A 19,833-nucleotide genomic window follows, 5' to 3' on the forward strand; every position below is an offset into this window, starting at 1 on the left:
TAAAATGTTCTTGTTCCTGTTCTTACTTGCTCTTCTCCACAGTGCTATTAGGACTACATAGCTGGCATTCTATTCAAGGACCATCCAGCTCTGGTCAAAACAGTTTTGGAGAAGAAGCTGAACAGACTGATCTAGTCACTGTACTCTGCTATGACTCCTGCCACTGCTGCCACAAGCACGAACACTGAAGGAAATTTTAAGATGCAAGCATCACATACATACAATTTTTTCCAGGATTTGTTGAATCCACTGGGTACTGCTGACTCATTTAGGCAAGAGTTTCCTTATTCCATCTGGATTTAATAGAGAGCTATTTGAAAGACAGAAAAAGCACGTAGAATTGGAAGGAAGCAGCCTGGAGGGGAAAAAGAAGCAGACAACTGAAGAGCAATCAAAGTTTGCTAGACTTTGACTGTTTATCATGTACATCCTGTCTGGGAAGTAACTTTGCATTCTATCTGCTCCTATCTCCTTCCTCTGGATAAGCTGGACAGAGCAGAACACTATAATAGGCATATACATGTATTCATCCATATAATGTATATACATTGGCATATATATCAAATTTACAAGTGTGGTGGTTGCACACATGTATGAATTCAACAGGGGCAATCCAAATGATAGCAGAGAATTCTTACAAGAGAAGACACATAACCCAAGTGCACCTTCAAGAATGGGAACACCTACTCTTATTTAACTCAAAGTAAATAGCAGAAATACTAATTGCTCACATGGTTAACAACTGTTATCCAAATGGATAATAAATGGATTGCCTTTCGTTTTCTCCCAGTCTTTCATTTCAGTGCAGCTTTCAAAGCACAAATTTCCAAATTGCATGACCTTTAAAAAAAAGAGCTCTGCAAATTCTCCTTTCCACAAAGCAGCATCCATTTTGACAAAGGAATTTTTTAACCTTGAAAATTACTTGATGACTAATTTACCTAAAGACGTCAAGATTCAAAAAGCCACACACAACAGGTTGTTTGTGAAACACTCTTTGTATAAATAAAAGTTAGTCCCTTAGGAACCCCAAGTGTAAGAGTGGCTAATGTCTTGGTAAGGAAAAACTCACCACTGTACATAGCTAACCTATATTTATTTCTGAATTAAAATTTATTGAGAATTAGCCATTCAAAAGCTATATAATATACAGGAATGGAAGATATATTTTTTTATATATTTTAGAAAAAAATAGTTTTGTTGTTTCTCCAGGGCTGGATTAATTTATTGCTGAGAATGTCCTAAATTCCTTGGAGACTTTCTGGCTCATCAACATATTGCAAACAGACCAAAAATGCGTTCTTAGGATAAGTAGTTTATCAGATCGTAAGTATTTTTGTAAAGGCACAAGAACTGCAGAAGAGAATGACCTAATTCAAGCATACCATGCTCAGTATTTCCCTTCCATATCCAAAGTATGAAAAGAGCAGAAACCTGTGAAAAGATCAAAGAGCTTTCATAATGGGGAGTTGTGAAATAGTAAGTTGCAGAAATCATCTGGAAAACTTAGTGGCAGTAAAAGGCTCAAGTGTGGTTTAGAAATGCAAATCAAACCATGCTAGTCTAAATCAAGTGATTGTCACATTTAAAGTCAGATTCCAGCTGGACAGCTTTCATAAACTGCTCTGAGATGTATTTGATCCAGCTGCTGAACGGATAAGAATCTGCATCTTCACAAAAATTATCACTTTTTTTTTTTTTTTTCTTTTTTTTAATTCCAAAGCACCTACACTTGCGGCAGCTAAAGAGAAGCTGAAGAGTTTGATTTTCATTTTTTAAAAGTTCTCCACCCAGTCCTGCCTGCCACTTGGCAACTCCCAGTAATCATCTGGACATTAGTGCCCTGTGAAGCAACACTCCACTGACAAAAGTATAAAACAACTATTAAGAGAGCCCTACTAAACCAGAGCATTTAGCAATCTCCAGCAGACGAGGTGCAGCACAAGCTAAAAATCAGGGCTCCCCATCACAGAGAGCTAAGCCATGAATACTTGCAACGGATGGCGGCCAAGCACAGCTACTGCTCTTATAATGATTTTCCGACAGAACCTGCGGTTTGACTGTTGGGTGCTCACACAGACCTCCTTGTCTGGTCCTTTCTGCAGATCACACCACTAGCAGGGCTGTTTGCGTATCTCCTCCACCATAACCCTTTCCCTTTTTTCCCTTAGCGGGCCCACAGTGCCAGCTCTGAAGGTTTGATCAGCGTTCGGGTTCTGGTTTCACGCTACATGAAACGTTAATGCCTTTCTTTGCTCTGCTTATATGAATAAACAGCCATAAACACTTGGGTTTCCACATTTTAACAAGCCACCACCGGTCAGCTGAACAGCAGAAGCTGTTTGAAGACCGTGCTGTAAGGCTGAACGAGATGTTTTTCTTCCCCAGCTGGGGCAGGTTTGGAGCATCAACAGGCACCAGGAGCTGCCAGCCAGAGCTGAGCAGCTTTCCATACCCTACATTCCTGCCCCAACCTTTTACAACATGCAGCTGGCCCACTTAGCAGGAACCTGTCTTAAATACTTTCTTAGCAGCCAACACAGTTCCTTATAATCTTCAACATACTCAAGCACACATTAAAAAAATAAATGCATTATAACAGTCCCTGTACTGCTATAAACCTTAAAGTACATATCACACATGTAGTCAGCCCCCAAAGCCCAACTTGGGACTTCTATGATTCTCTCATTAGATCACCATTTCTTTCACTGTTCAAACCTGGGTCCCACTGAGGCGTAATGAGTTTTACCCTGTAGCATATGCTAACATGTTAATTAGAGTTCTGCTGAGACCTATAAAGTACAGTGACAAGCAAATACTAGAAAGAAGGGGAAGGAAGGAAGGAAGGAAGGAAGGAAGGAAGGAAGGAAGGAAGGAAGGAAGGAAGGAAGGAAGGAAGGAAGGAAGGAAGGAAGGAAGGAAGGAAGGAAGGAAGGAAGGAAGGAAGGAAGGAAGGAAGGAAGGAAGGAAGGAAGGAAGGAAGGAAGGAAGGAAGGAAGGAAGGAAGGAAGGAAGGAAGGAAGGAAGGAAGGAAGGAAGAAGGGAGGGAGAGAGAGAGAGAGAGAGAGAGAGAGAGAGAGAAAGAAAGAAAGAAAGAAAGAAAGAAAGATGAAACAGATCAGTACAAATTATGGAAACACAATGAAAGCATTTCCAGAGTTCTACTGATTGGAGAACAGGAACAAGAAACAAGCAAAAATTGCTTCAGCCCAGCCCCTCTGCTATTCCCCATGCTCTCCATCTGCTCACAAGGAACTGATTTCCCACTGTTGGATTTAAGTAGCAAACTCTCTCAGCCCCACACTAGAGATGATTTGAGCACTTACTGGTAAACTATCAAAGCAGTAACTCGGGAGACCTCATGGGAGTACTTTCTTTCTTTCTTTCTCATATTAGAAATCAGAGGCTATGCTGAAAGCTATTATAAACATCTCTATTACCCCTAGCCTAGCTTGGTTGAAAGAGATCCAGAAAATCCTGAAACCATTTTTGCGGCCAGTTTTTGACCTGAATACATTTATCACATCCTGACTACTCTGTAAGCAGCTTTCACCCTGACAGACTTCACAGAAGCTTTTGGCTTAAATTCAGCAGAGTTGGATATAATTTGGCAAAATAAATGTAAATATTTAGCTGTGGCTTCCATTTATTTACGTTGATTGATCACTGAAAACAGTGAAATTTACACTCCACGGGACAGAAAGCTACAAGAAAAGCAACTGAGAGTAAGAGATTATCTATACAGAGACAGGACTTACTTATGCTTTTCCATGCAACTAGTCAAGAGTCAGTGGCTCAGTGGTGACAAATTGCCATATGTATGCTGGTAAAAGACTTTTGGCAAAAGTTTCCCATCAGCTTTTCCTATTACCTTCAAACAAGTAATTTTTTTATATACAAATAGGGCTAAATCAAGACAAGGTGATGGAGTTTTCAGCTTAAACCTCTCCATATATATCATCTGAATATTGAATCTACCCACTCTGAAATAAACAAACCAAAAATATAGATTGTAGTCCATATCTTTGATCTCCAAGATCCTTTGTGTTTTGCTCCATTTTTACTCATCTTGCATATCCCTTAATGCCACACAAATTCCTCAGCTCAACACATCTGCTTCCTTCATATGGGTTTATGCATATGTTTATCAAAAAGAAAATTGGGGAAAAGGGTTGTAACCTCCCTATCCATACTGCCTGGATCACTTCTTGAAATCTCATCTTTGCAGCTCCCTCTCTTTTCTGCCCTCCCTGTGTGGTCAAGGGAGGGCTGCAGCCACTCTTTCACACCTCACCTGTACCGCTCCCAAATTCTCAGAGCCCATATGACATTTTGTGTCCCACCAGTCCATCTGTGAAGCAGCAGTGACTAAAATTCCCCAGACATGTCATAAAGATGTGAGGACAAAATAAAAGACTCTTCTCATGGCTACTCTGAAATCCTTCAGATTTTCACTACAGAACTGGAAAAGACAATAATTTACTTGAGAAACACATCTGTTAGAAGTCCAATGAGATTAGAAGAGAAATTAATACAATTCCTTGCCCTTTATCTCTGAAAATGCAACGTGCTATTAATATGACAAACATGACGCGATCATTTTAGATCAGGTTAGAAATATTTTTAAAAGGGAAAACAAAGGGGGAAAAGGCAAAAAATAGCCTGAGAACTGAACTCAGAGAAGCCAAACAGAATAGATGAGACCCAACTGGACATGATTCAGGGTCTCGTTGCAACGACTGGAGAGCTTTCTCAAATGCAAAGTATAATTGTTCAAGCTTTTGCCAAAAGCCATATAAATGACATCCTTGCCATGTTCAGGAAAGATAGTCTCTATTTGTATATAAAACACTACAATAATCAAAGTAATGCTCGAAGTTTAAACAGGAACATCCTTATAAAACAAAGGTTGAACTGACTTGACATTTTGCAATAAAATTACACATTGGTTAGAGGCTAAATGTAACCAACTTAACCCATTCGTTGCCACTGATAAATATGATTATTTTTTTTCTGAGAACTTTATCTTCCAAAAATGTGCATGTGAGCTGTGATGTTTCCCCTTACACTGCATTTCATGCCTTACAGGAATGAAACATGAACGTTCGTGATTCTTCTTCTCAACGCTTCTACAAATCAGTTTTTAAAACTCCCTTTTAAAGGACGTGCATAAGAACACAGTAACAAAAGTACAGATCCTAAAAAATCCTTGCTTGTTTCCCAGAACGCATCTTTATACCTGCACCTGTTTTTGATTACAAGCTCCTGGAGAGAATAATTGTTATCCAGAAGTTATGCAGTCTATACTGCAATAAATGACCATTCATAGAAGAATGCAAAGCAGTTGTAACACAGAATAATTTCTCTTTCTTGTTAAAAAGCAGAGCAACAAAATGTGCAATGTTTAGAGAATGCAGGTACATTTTATCTCCTCAATATCTGATGGTATCTTCAAGTACCTTGAAGAACTACACCTGGTGCATGTGTGCTTTCCAAAGCATGGAAAGCACATACACATACATTTTACATCACATAATTATCTGGTTGTTATCTACACAGAGATTGGGGAATACATATAAACATCTGTCCAAATGATGTTGCAGAGCATTAAGACTGGAGAAGACAGCCAGGGACCGATTTCCACCCTGTTTGCAGACATTGCCCTGTACCCTTATTTTCGTCCTTCAAACTGTACTGTCCAGCCATGCTGGCAGAGAGCTGAGCCAGGCAGCCCTGGGGAGAGCAAGCAGACTAGGGGGGAGACTTGGAAAAACCACCCTTACTGAACATTGCATATGCCTCTCTGTTTTCTGTGCATTTGCCAGAGAAGCCAGGGATCAGAACTTGACACTGCTTGGGCTTTGCAGTCAACCTCATTTGATAATTCATATACAAATCATTTCCAAAACAACTGCCAGTTATTGAAAACAGCATATTGTAAAGGGTTCTCAATAAACAACATCCCAAGTCGTCTAGTCTTGAACTTTTTATTGCTTTTAAACAGGCTTTTCGTGAAAAATATTATTCTTTCAGGATCAATTGCATCACTTTGTTTCAAATCCTCCAGTCCTCAGAGATTATAAAGGAAAATTATTCATTTTCCATAGAGCTGTCTTGACAGACATGGTTTATCAGCTATTAAAATAACAGCTTTCAAAACCAGATGGACATTAACAAAAAAGTACTTGTCTTGTTTTTATAATGGGGCTGATACTCCAAGACCACTCTCCAGTGAGGGGCTGTGACTTGGGCGATCTTGCAAGGAGAGCCACCCCCTTGCTTTTAGCAAACTTGGATCTCAGCACAGGGAGCTACAGGCTCGACGTTCCAGCTGGCTGGTGGGGTGAGATGCAGGAGGAGTGGCTGGGAAGTGGGTAGGTCTGTTCAGGAGCAGCACTGCACCCCAATCCATGTCCAGTCCAGTGAGAGGGAAGGTAAAAAGTAGTTGACATAAACCAGAACGGTCTGACTTCAGTAGCTACAGGGCTAGTTTGGCATCCTCTGCTGTTAGCCCCTAGCTTGGTACCAGCACCAAACCCAAATTTGTGTGTCCGACCCAAGCAGCCACCAGAAGCCCACTGAACGCCTTCAAGCTGCCCTCACTGCTGGAATAGCAGCTCCACATACCTAGAGGTTAAAAAAAAAATTGCTGGACAGAAGCATCCTAAGGAGTGGGATTGAACCTCAACCTGGACAATTGGCCTTTTTGTTCCACCCACTCAAAAAAAAAAATAAAAATAAAAATTAAAAAAGATGAATTGGGTGTGAGGGTAGAAATGTAGCTCAGAAGTATGTCCCAAGTCATCACACTGTTTCTTTGCTTGCATTTGAACCTATTGTAAACTGTTATTTGTGAGCCTTTACGGTTAGTGAGCCACAGCTACACTGCTGGATCTAAACCCTTTACGTGACACCAGTAGCACTAAACTCGTTAGCGGGGAAGAAAAAAGCATCAACACGAGCTACGCAGAGATGCAAAGCTTTTCTGCAGAAGTTATCCGGTCAAGAACAATGCAGTATGGTGCAGAGCATTGTATTAGGTGATTTCCGACCCAAAACTTGGACAGTTATTTTTATATCACTTTCCTGTGAGCTTCACTAAGCTTAAGGTTGTTCTTAATTTAACACGTTGGTGAAAAGCAAAGAAAATTACTAGTGATTAGTAGTGCCAGCTTCTTTCCAATTTAACGAGCCTGGATCATTGATTAGCAATGTCACTTTTCTTTCTGTGAGAGATCATGGAAATTAGGAGACATTTCTTCTCAGAAAGAGCAGTCAGGAATTGGTGCGGGTTGCCCAGGTAGGTGGTGGTGTCACTGTCCCTGGGGGTGTTCAAGGAAAGGTTGGACGTGGTGCATACAGATGTGGTTTGTTGGGTGACATTGGTGGTAGGGGGATGGTTGGACCAGATGATCTTGGAGGTCTTTTCCCAATTTAATGATTATTCTATGATTCTATGGCTGTTGGATGCAGCAGAAATGTACAACTGACGGTGCATCAGGTCTCAACGTAGATGAACGCTATCAGATGCTGTTAGCTGTCATTAGAGCCACTTACTTTTATATCGAGCACTCTCGGGCTTAAACCACGTTCTCGAATAAAATAGAGGAAATAAATTACACGGGCTGCAGCCAAAACCCAGGGAGGACACGGTGACAGCCTGTACTGATGGACGGACAATTTTATTGCGGCAACCGCCCGGCGGTTTGGGCAGGACCGGCTGGGCGGGGGAGCCGCGGAGGGCAGCGGCCTCACACCTCCCCTCCTGCTGCCTTCCCCCGGGGGCTGGCAGGAGGGCGGCAGGTCCCCAAACCCGGCCGAGGGCTGCCGAGACCCCCGTGAGGGCAGCGCGGGGCCTGCGCCCGAGGCGAAGCCCCGGCCCCCAGCAGCCGCCCGGTGCCGCCCGCCCCGCGGCAGGGGCGGCCTCAGCCCGGGGCCTCCTCCCCGGCCCGGGGCCCCGGAGCGGGGCTCGGCAGGGCGGAGCCCGGCGCTCCCGCTCCGCCCCAGCCCGCCGGAGCCGCGGCGGCCGGGGCCGGACAGGGTAGGGCCGGGCCGGGCCGGGCAGCAGCGCCATGGGGCTGGAGACGGAGAAGGCGGACACCCGCATCTTCATGGACGACGACAACTTCCCGCCGGGCGGCCCCGCGCTGTCCGAGGCGGAGAAGTACGCGGAGGACGAGCAGGACCGGGACCCCCACGGGCTCAACGCCCACCTGCAGGTGGGTCGGGGCGGGCTGGGGCTGGGGCTGGGGCTGGGGCTGGGGCTGGGGCGGGGGCAGGGAGCGGAGCGGAGCGGGGGCAGCGGCTGACGGCGCCGCTTCTTCTTCCAGCTGGGCTTCGAGGACGTGATCGCCGAGCCCGAGCTGACCCACTCCTTCGACAAGGTGTGGATCTGCAGCCACGCGCTCTTCGAGCTCAGCAAGTACGTGCTCTACAAGCTCCTCAGCCTGCTGCTCGCCGTGCCGCTGGCCCTGGTGGCCGGGATCGTGTTCGCGGCGCTCAGCTGCCTGCACATCTGGTGAGTGCGCCCCGCGCCGCCCCGGCGAACGGCGGACAGGTCAACCCGCACCGCCCGCTGCGTGTTATAGGGGGGGGAAGTGAAGACGCTGCTTTTGCGGTGATTCCGCCCCACGCCTTGCTGTGTAAGCTCCTTGGGGCTGAGAGCCTGTCCCAGCGTTTCTATAGCGCCTCGGCTGGCTCTGTTAATAGTAATGGCTGCTTGTTTCTGTAAACTGGAGTATAAGTTGTTAAAACGTGTTGAGGATGAGAGGCAACAGGCACAAACTGAAGCACGGGAAGTTCTGGTTCAATATGAGAGGCATTTTACTGTGAGGGTGACAGAGCACTGGGACAGGTTGCCCAGAGAGTTTATGGGGTCTCCTTCTCTGGAGATACTCAAAACCCACCTGGATGCCATCCTGTGCAATGTGCTGTAGGTGATCCTGCTCGGCAGAGGGGTTGGACTACGTGATCTTCAGAGGTCCCTTCCAACCATTCTATGATTCTGTGTTTTAAGTGAAAGAACTTGGCAGACGTATTACCTACACCTGACACCTTCTCTGTAAGGTTACCTCTCCCCTTTTTTTCCTCACAGCCTGAAGGAAGCTTTTGAGGGCCCAGCTTGTGCTTTCGTTGTTACTGTCACAAAGTCTGCTGTCACTGCCTTATATCTGGTACATGGCCAGCTCTAGGTGCAGTGCCCCAAATCACTTCCACCTAAGCAAAGAACCCTTTCAGAGCTCAGGCAAGCTGCTTCTGACTATGGCCCAGGTTCACAGGCGAATACAGTTGCTCTCCAAGCCAGTAAAGCTGATGTACATGAAACAGAAAATACTGGCAAAATACCAGGGAAGAGTAACTTGAACCCAGAAAGGCAGTTGATTGTGGAGAAGGAAGAAAGGCAGGAGAAAGAATAACATTGAGAAGAGAATTGAAAATCCATCAGGCTGCAGAGGAAGGGATGAATGTGGATTATCAATGTCACTCCTAGACTAGGATTTTCCATATACATAGGTTTTGGCCAAAGTCTCATTTGACTTGGGTAGTACTGGAATCATGTTTTCCTTTGGTAAGGAAAACAAAATACAATCCAGAAACTGGAAAACAGACTCAAAATGCTAGAAATACATTGGATGTATGAACCTCTGATTGCAGTCTTTTGGTTGCAGATTTCAGTTTTCCAAAGTGGAATGGACATTTGGGTTGATGATGTCATTATAAGCCACTTCAAAAACTGATTAACTCAAATTTTGGAGCATGGAGAGTTTGTATAATATCCAAAGGAGTTGTGATCTAATTTAAAGCCACCCACCCACTACTTCTCTGGCCCTCAAATCATCGTATAGTGTACCCAGACTTTTAGATCTGCCTTTGGTCACTGTGCTGTACTGTACCATAACTGCAAAAGGGTACGGTAGGCAAACAGATTTAAATAGTGGAGTATCTATGGAATAATTCATAGATACACAATTTATTAAGACTAATAAGTTTTTGTGCTTCCAAATGATCTTATATCTATATTTCACAGTCTGGATACATAGACATGAGTTTCACTGAACCAGGACTCAGAGGTCTATTTCTATTTATGCAAGTAGTCCCTAGTGACTCTCAGGAGCTATGGATTCCCAGAGCATCTGAAATAGAACTGACTGACTGTGGCACTCAATTTTGAAAAGTTTCCCTTGACTTCCTGTGAACACAAGTGTTTCCCGACTAAATAATTTTATGTCCCCAGATTCATTGTCAATATGGAGGTGATCTTTTATTTTGATCTTCCTTGCAACTGAATGAGTATGAAAAAAATTGCATAGCTCAGAAAAGTTATCTGCACCCCTTTGGATCCCACCCAATGCTACAATCCAAAGCCAACACAGTCTAGTCTTCCCACAGACACAACCTGGGTTTGTTCCAACACAAAGGTTGAACACACTGAGCCTATGTTAACTTTTTCTGCAGCTACCAGCATTCCAGCTATCTTGGGATTAAGGATTTCAAAGTCTCTACATTTGGGAGGGTAGTTCAGGAGCAACAAATATCAGAGGTAATAAAGGGTCAGGCCGTAAGGACCCTAAATAAATGGTATTGGCTTCTATGTAATCCCAATGGGCCTGGAAAAATAGTAGCTCCTTGTTTTATGGGTGAGGGGAAGGGCATTTTATTGCAACTCTGTCTTCAGCTGTTGAAACGTCATGGGAAAGCTCTGAGCACACCCTCCCACATGGCTGCCTGCAGGAGGGCTTATCGGAGTCTCTGTGCCTCCCTCAGTGCATCCAAACCATTGAGATGATGACGTTGATCAGTTGCAGGAAAACCTTTCCCCAAGGATAAATGTGAAACTGCTTCAACAACAAAAGTCCACAAAAGTCTGGCAGTGTTCCTCATGCATCAAGGACGCTTCATGAGTTGCACCCCTCATATCTGAGAGTAAATGCTGTCTTTCATCAAAAAGAGCTCTAAAAAAGAAAGCAAGCACATGAGACATCACAGAAAGCAAAAAGAAAACCAAGTAAGAAATACATAATAATACACCATAATTTTCATTGTGACCTATAAAAAATTAGCATACTATGGTTCTGTTCTCAAACTGGCTTCTTGAGCTGGATTCCAGATATACGTTGCCTGGTAAAAGATAGCAATGAGTCAAAACTGCAATAGCTAGCAGGTTGGTAACCTACACAGGAGCTAGTTCAAGGAAGGCTACTTCTCTCTATTGCTTCTTTTACTCTTGGCTGTCATTCTTGGCACAGACTACACATTCAGGAGTTGTCAGACCTACTTTTAACATCTTTCTGTGAATATCTGAGCAAACTTTTAAACATGGCCTTGGACAGAAGCTGTTAAGGTTACTGATTTTTGAATATAAGCAGGATACTGCTGGTTTTCCAGGCAGCCCATGCAAAATCATGACCTTTATGATAGATCAGGTACTAATTCTCGTTCCAAGCCACACATTTGCAACCTCTTGAAAATTAGCGCTTGAACCTCGCTTATACTTTTTTGTAGTCTTATCTGAAAAGTGTTCTCATATGTTATTTGTTTATACTGAGAATCAGTGCATCATTTGAGAATCCATAACCTGAGTCTTGGGTCTGAGATGAACTCTTAAACATAAGGACTCAGCCAGCTTTGTACTCTTGTCATCTGCTAGAGTCACAGTTAGTCTGAGATCCTCTTAGCTTGAGCTTCTATGGACAGTGCTAAGATGTAGCCAAAGGCGTACACACAGAAAAGTAAATACGGGCATGCATCATCTCTTACCTCGTTCTCCACAGCTTCTATTTGTATCACTTTTACTATCATAGTCAACCCTGAAATCTCTACATGCCTGTCTGAAATCGAAAGAAGTTACAGTTCAGCTGTGCATGAAGGTGGCCTTATGGTCTGGTGTTGTCCTGCTGTATACCCATGTGTTCTGAAAAGGAAGTAGGCAGATGTTGTTTTGCTTCCTTTTTAGTTTTATCGTTTCCAGTCTACCTAGGTCCTGCGATGTACAATGCAGTCATAAGTAACCCAAAGGTTACTAGGACTCTACAAGAAGCTCTGAAACTGCTAGTCAATATTTAGGAGTCTGTTCGCAATACTTGCTTATATTGTAGTGTCATGCAAGGCTTTTAATTCAAAATCATGATGTAGTGCACACACAAACCTGGAGCTGGGTAATTTAACCACTGGATGATACAGTATTTGAAAAATAGCATTAAGACATGTCTGGGATTCCATTTTGAAAGACATTGCAGGAGAAGATGTGATTCTTCACTTTAAAGCAAGAATTTGAATTAATAGGGAATTACTACTCCAAACACATTGCCCAGCTCTATAAAAAGTTGAACTGCCTCCTGAGAAATCAAAAACATCTTTATAAATGGGAATTAAGTTGTTCTTTGCCATTTTGAAGAGGTGCTTGGTTCTTGACAATGTTTCATTAGGAAGTAGCAGGAAAAAAAAGTAAAATGAGCAAAAGTGAGAAAGAATGATGTGTATAATATCATAGATGTCATTCCTTGAACAGAAAGAAAAGAAAAAAAAAAGAATAGGGTGGAACAAGGAGGATAATCTGCTCATTTCAGGTCAACAGCTTCCAAAAGAGGTGACTCCTACTTAGTGAGAAGATGGGTATTTTATAATATATATACATAGAACAATTTAATGATAGGTCATACAGGTAGCTGAAATACCTGTATCAAAAAATCCTTCAGCTTAGATATCAAATTCAGCAGAAGTTTATTTTTCTTTCCAGTGCTTTACCATGTGTTTATACTGGTAGTACCAAAATTGTAGTAACTGTCAATATCCTTAGGGAATACCAACTTTACTTCCACTGGTAGACATTACTCGAGCAAGTAGTTACTGTCTCTGAGTAGAAGTGCACACAGGAGTAAATCTACAACATTGTGAGTAAAGGCTGTATATGTTCATGTTTATATGATAGGTGACAACAAAGAAAAAACCCCAAATGGCACTTGGTTATTTGTTTTTAATTTGTGCTTGGTCACTCCATGGAACAACATATATACTTACATGTATATACATAGACACGTATATAGACATGTATGCATATTATTAAAGTTAGAAAATACTAAGCAGACTGACTTTTATTTAAAAATTGAAAGCTATTTACATTAATTAGTTTTGTTTGCTAGCATGTTTCACATATCCTCCTATGGAGATAGCCTATGCTGTTTTCAGCATGCATTTACCATAAAATCGGATAATAAGTATAAAAAGATTACAGAACATTATCAAAACGTTGCTATTTATCGTGTTTAACATTATTGAAAGATGTTGATTTCTGGTGCTATGTAGATGATCTCTGTAGTAGTTGCAGGTAGCATGTTCTCTGCTTTTCCAGCCTTTCGTAATGAACTCCTTATGCATCACTGCATCCTTCTGTGAAACTTGCATAATGTGGTATTTGGTTGTAATTTGGTTTGTAGTTTGTGTGATCCAGTTTATGGAGGATCCAATAGAAATGTAAACTTTTCTGCTTCCCTGCAAATCAGTTAGATTTAAAAAAAAAAAGATGCAGGCCAAATTGAATTTAGATGTTAGCTGAGAAGCAGCAGCCTTTACAAACTAAACTGAAATGGGAAAGGGGTGAAGTCAACAAAAGCTGAGTAGTCATTTCTGGTGTTTTCCCCATGTTGCTTGGAGAAATACCATTTTTTTTCCCTTTGCATTACTGATGTTTATCAACTGTGTGCTAACAAGTGAAGGCCTGATTTTAAATTCTATAAATTATCTATCCTATATACACTGATACTATATGTGATTATAAAGCAGATAGTTTACAGGGTTCAGTATAAAACTATAGACACAGTATTCCAGTAACTCTCACAGTTCTATATAATGTGTATACTACTAGCTGTTTCAGCAGAGACAAAGAAAGAGATGGTTTTAGAAAAACTATTCTTGTTATAATCCATCTGGGTTAGTTTAGAGCGCAGCACAGACATACTAGTATATGGCTTGCACTGTATGTTAGAAGCTGAGAAACCAGTTAGATAAACATTGAAAATATATTTTTTAATTCTGACACTTTAGATAAAAACTTTAACTTTCTTAAAATGTACCCCCTTTTTTTTTGTTTGTTTTGTTTTGTTTTGTTTTTCCTACACTGTTATTCTGAGCAGCACTCACTGGAAATACACAATACATATTTTTCAGACCTGTGATAAACTTAACTACTTTGTCTAATACTTCCTTCATCCCATCCAAAGTCAATGACAGTTCTGCACCAGAATTATGTGGAAGCAAGACTGGCCTCTTAAATTTTGAATGCAACAGTGAACTAGAAGAGTTTATTGTCTTTATCAAAGAAATCTGTATCTTCTACCTAACACAGGAAATACATGTTAGCTATAGCACACAGATTTTTTGAAAACCTTGTTCTAGTACCACTTCAGTATTACATAAATTATTTATACTTTGGATTTGTCTGTACCCATTGGGCTTAGTGAAATGACTAAGGGTTTTGGCCGGAAAGTGATTAGAAAAGGAGAATAACTTACACTAGTGTGATTACATACCTTGCATCTGCTGGCCCTGGTGAACCAGCCGTATGTGCTCTGGTGTTAGTCTGCTTAGCCCGAGGCACTGCTCATGGCATTGCCTTGGAGTTGGGGCATATGGAGAACATACAAGCATAATTACTACTGCTCAGCAGACTGGAAGCACACAATGTTCAAGTATGCACCCTGAGTGGAAAAAAAGGAAAGAAAAAAAAAGAAAGAGAGAGAGATCTTTTCCCTGGTCAAGAGTTTTGACCTCTTTCTACCGTAGTTTCTCACCCATAAGTGAAAAGCTTCAAGATGTCTACAAGATCCCATGTATAGGAAGTTTGGCACGTCTCCTACAATGGCAATTAAATGTAGCTGAATGTCACTTTACTGATTCTGTGTATTGGAGCAGCTTGCAACAGTGATGGTGGAATGATGGTAGAATGAATGGCGAGGTGTGTGTGTGAGAGACAGAGAAAAGAGATGCCAGAAGAAACATCAGACAAGGGACAAAAGAATGCCCCAAACAGATCATAAAGAACACTGTTTGCAGTCAGTCAAACTGGGGAGTGTGTGGTTTCTGTCAAGCCCTGAGGACCTGCACTCTGGTTCCTTAAAGGACAGCTCTGTCCTTCAACCACAGCAGGATGGCAGCGAGGTTGCAGCCCGTCACATACACCATCCCTCCAGCAGCAGGAAGAGACAGCAAAAATTTACCCCTATGAAAGGTATGTCCAAAAATTAGCTCAGTGTTGGCATTTAAGAAGCAGAGACATGATGAGGACTAGCAAGCTGTTGCACACAAATGAACCCAGCCAGAGGAGGACATGTCGTGGTGCTTATATGTGGGTAGGTGTGAGGCTGTGGGAGAGCAAAATCTATGTAGAATGAGTGCAAGAGTCTAAGATAACACTGCTTAGGTATTTAGAGTCATCAAATCACCTTCCTTTTCCATAAGATCTCACACTTGGGTTTTTTTATCTCGATTTCCCAATGCTGTATCGGCAATAACCTTACAAATCTTTCGTGTGCTCTTTTACAGGGTTGTGGTGCCATTTGTGAGAACCTGTCTCATGGTCTTGCCTTCCGTGCAAACCATATGGAAGAGCCTGACGGATGTTTTCATTGAACCTTTCTTTCATAGCGTGGGCCGATGCTTTGCCATGGTTAATATACGCCTGGATCAGGAGTAAACGTCGGGGATGCAACAGTGCTGTAATTGTAGATGGTGTTATACCTCTTCGCTAATGTAACATGCAAGCACTTACCATTCATTCCAAACTGTTAAGATGACAATGGCTGGTTTAAGTGGGAACATGCTATTATTCTAAAACTCATTTATTTTCAGGGAATCGATTTAAGACTAAGTAGGCAGTTTTCATATTTTGCTATTTTAACAACAGAATAAATGTGGAATAAGTTGGCAACACTTTATTTTAATGGTACGTTGATTGCTAGATTACAGGAGAATTCTCTTGGAGGTTTAATTGCCATCACAGTGATAATGATTGGCGCTATTACTATAAATTTTTAAATTGGTAGGCTGGGATACTTCAGGTGAAAATGGTCCCAAGGGTTTCACGCTGACTTTACTACGATTCCAACAGGGATAACTTTTGGCCCTCACTACATAGAATGATATACTCAGTCCTTTATTATCCACAGCTAAAATGAATGTGACTAATTGCATAAGTATTCAGAAAAATTAACTGTTGTGTAATTATCCTATATCAGGGAAAAAGATCCCTGTAAGTTTATCCCTTAAAATAAGGTGTTACCTAATGATTTGGAACATCAACTAATATGTATATTTTATTTAATGAGAAGTTAACTTTGCTGTATATTTTGTACCTTTGTAAATGGCACTTGATCAGCTTTCTTTTAACTATTATTTTTATGGTATTTGAACTCTAACAAATTTATTAGGCAGCCAGAGTAAGACACTGCAAAAATGACTTTAGATAACTAAAATTTCGATTTATAAATTATGCAGATTTTTAAGTGTTGCTGTGCAATTCTAGTATATCCATTATATATAGTTGTGTGTAAAAGAAAAGATAACAAGTTTTTTCATACAAAACTATGCAAAAGAGTTGGAAATATCTGTTTATGAGAAATGTTTTTTATTAAAAATGGGCTGTAGTAAACACAACCCTGCCTATTTCTGTGTATTATCTGTATGAACATTGTGATATTTTAAATTATAGACACTATGCTGGCACTTTAACTAGGTGGCAAGCTGTTAAATATGTCAAGTAAGTGTAATAGGTATCCTTATCTAATTCTCCTTATCTATTGACATGACTTCCCATGTTGCTTATTTACTAATTAAAGCCTAACCCATAAAAAAAGCCTTTCTTCGGTCTGCACCTAATAGGGCTTGTAAACAAGAGTAATAGAACAGATGTGGAGATACATTAAAATTAAATTAGCCTGGGGTTTATGCTGCTGTTTTCCATCAATTGCAAAATGTTTTTATGATTTAAAATTTTATTTTCTAAAATAGCATCAGAGATTTCTTGTCAAAAAAGACAAATAATAAAATAATAAAATGTCACCTTCTTCCAATCTTCAGCTTCATTTTTTTTCAGGTTTTTCAACTTTTTAAAAAGCTCTTAGAATGCTGCACAGCTTAGAATACTATGCAGTTCTTCCAAAATGTGACATAGGGAAAAGAAGTGGATGAGCATCGACACAGTTCCACTACTGTCAACTGTATTTAACTTATTTATAGCAGGAAAGGATGTATCTCTTTGTATCAAATCAAGTCCAGACAGAATGTTTCTCTGATGCAGGTCTCTTGATGCAGAATTTTGGCTATATTCAAAAAAAGCTTAATTCTTTTTAAGGGCACATGCTTTATTTACAAGTGAACTGTAGAATTGTTCTTTTCTTGCTCATTGGCCTACAGAAGCTAACTAATGATGCATATTCTTTGTACATTAAGAACATCTTTGTACATTAAAAACATCGTTTCCATGTGTCACAAAGAGGGATGCATATGGCTTTCAAAAACTGGATCTTAATGACTGGTGCTCACTGAAACTTCTTGGGAGTTGCATCTTCTGCAAGAAGTTAGCTTTCTTTTCAGATGTGCTCTTCAAAAGATCTTTCTTTTGTTAAAAACAGAAATACATCTTTTGAAAATAAAAATTAATCAGGCCAGGCTTGAATTCTTTTGATTTTTTTTTTCTTCTACAAAGTCCAAAGACATTTACAAATACATTTTTCACAAAAATATCCCCATGATGAATTCATTAAAAAATAAAAATAAAAACCAGTCAGCGCTGGTTCCTGTGTCTAAAAGGAGTCCTTTAAAAGCTTGAGATCTGAGAGAACTCAGGTGTGCATCCAACCCTGAGACTAGGGCCATTCCCTAGAGAAAAATGTAGTAATTTAGGTCATGTACTACTGGGTATATGCATTTTTCAATAGCTTACTGAAGTCAGCTGCCTCTAGCTACCACAGAGAATAAAGTAGAATGATTTCTTGGTCCTCGTGTTTTGGGCCTTTCTGTGTGTCATTAATTGGTTCTTTCCACCATTTCTCTAGCTGTTACTGGTAGGTGTTAATCTGCCCCAGGCAGCTCTGGATTCCAGCATTGCCTGGATTCCATGGATTTGTCACTTCTGACACTTCACACAGCTCTTCCACAGCTGATACTGCCCATGGCTTACAGCACTGGTAGACAGCAGGGAGGGAATGGGCGCTGGCTCTCAGTTATGCTCCCAAGTGCAAGAATCAGTTTCTTAAGTTCTTTTCTAACTCTTTTGAAATGTGAACGAATGATACCAACTGATATATTAACAGCAATGTACAAATAAGAATTTAGGCAAAAAGGAGAGTCCAGAAACTTCATCTCATTTTCTATTACAAATTTAGGAAAATTTGCACCTGATTCAGGCCATCTACTTTGAACTTTGCATCCTCTTCCTCTCTATGAAATGGGGAGTTTACTTAGCAAAAGGAAACTTTCCATCATTATGCTAGAGTTAGCAGGGTAAGTAAATAAAAAAGTACGGGATGTTCCAATTCCAACCTGCCTTTTGTTACTACAGACCTTAGATTCACAATCATGAACTGGAGATTCAGTTCTGTCGTGCAAAATGTTTCAGTATTGTGTTTTTCATGGAAGTCACATCTAACATACAGACATAACCCCAAAATTTGGGCCTTTTTCCTTTTAATTCACAACTAAATTTAGCCCACATTCTCATGACAACTATAAAACCCTTCTAATCTGACTGTAAGACTTCTATATTTATGTCCTGTATTTCTCCACCCTATTTGTTCACCATATAAATTGGCACAAATTCTTAATAGGAACTTTGACATGTTAGTAAACAAGGAGCCCTTTCCCACCTACCCAGTACAGTCACTCAGGCACAGACTGAAATATTTAGAGCATCCCTGCAGCTCTGGGACCTCAGACCACACACTCACATTTACTGGAAGCCAAAGAATGGCAAGCCCATTATTTTTACAGGGTGTGATCTTTTCCCCCACCTGCAGAGATAAAACTACCGCCGTTAAGCTGTACTAACTCTCTTTTAAAAATACATGGAAAAAACATGTGTGTTATTATTTTTTTTAAGAAAAAGAAAATGCAAACGGAACACGATCAAACACATTAGTACACTGTGTTCGTGGAGCTCAAGACCTCCAGTGAGCACATTGAACCAGCAGTTCCACATTAAAAACTGAGGTGCTTTCTTCGTGCAGGGATTTACAAGTGAGGGGTGAATTAATAAGGTTAATTTTAGCCTGGTGACACCAATCTTCCACAGTTTATTTCAACAAAACGGAAATGTCTTCTGTAGAGGCAATTCAGAGGAGCTAAGAAAGGTTCCTGCTCAGAACCATCCTCCAGAGAAGACTTTCTACTGATTAATGCAAGACGTTTGGCTTGGCTTGGGTCCTTTCCTCTGCTACAAAATAAATAAACAAACAAACAAACAAATAATAATGATAATAATAAAAATTATTTCCTCCAGAAAGTTTGCAGGCCCATGGAAGCAACTAAAGCTTCATCTAAGTAGTAGGGCAGGCTCTTCTCTGCACATCTGTCTCCTGACTTGAAGCTGAGGTGTTTCACCTGCTGTAAGCATTCAGTTTTGTCTCATCTGGGTTCCCCCTCCCACTATAAGTAGGGATAGAAGGGCTCCTACAGAAGGCATTTTAACAGATCCTACTTCAGACACTTAGATGGAATAAAATGTAGAGATTCATGCTTCTGTTCCAAGCTTTTGAGGAAAAGTTGTCTATTTTTCCATCTGCCTTGGTTCAATTTCAGCTCCTTTATCTCCTTATGTACCTACCTCACCTTTATTTTTATGTT

At 40.9% G+C, this 19,833-nt stretch overlaps 1 protein-coding gene across 1 annotated transcript; it reads left to right on the forward strand.

Moving 5' to 3' along the window:
* The first annotated feature begins 7,982 nt into the window (after positions 1–7,982).
* CAV2 (caveolin 2) lies at positions 7,983–17,057 on the forward strand. The gene is made up of 3 exons (XM_068669536.1): positions 7,983–8,219; positions 8,331–8,518; positions 15,538–17,057. The coding sequence occupies exons 1-3, from the start codon at positions 8,073–8,075 to the stop codon at positions 15,686–15,688; spliced, it is 486 nt and encodes a 161-aa protein (XP_068525637.1). The 5' UTR covers positions 7,983–8,072; the 3' UTR covers positions 15,689–17,057.
* The last annotated feature ends 2,776 nt before the right edge of the window (positions 17,058–19,833 follow it).

This window comes from Anas acuta, chromosome 1, assembly GCF_963932015.1.
Source record: "Anas acuta chromosome 1, bAnaAcu1.1, whole genome shotgun sequence".
NCBI lineage: Eukaryota > Metazoa > Chordata > Aves > Anseriformes > Anatidae > Anas > Anas acuta.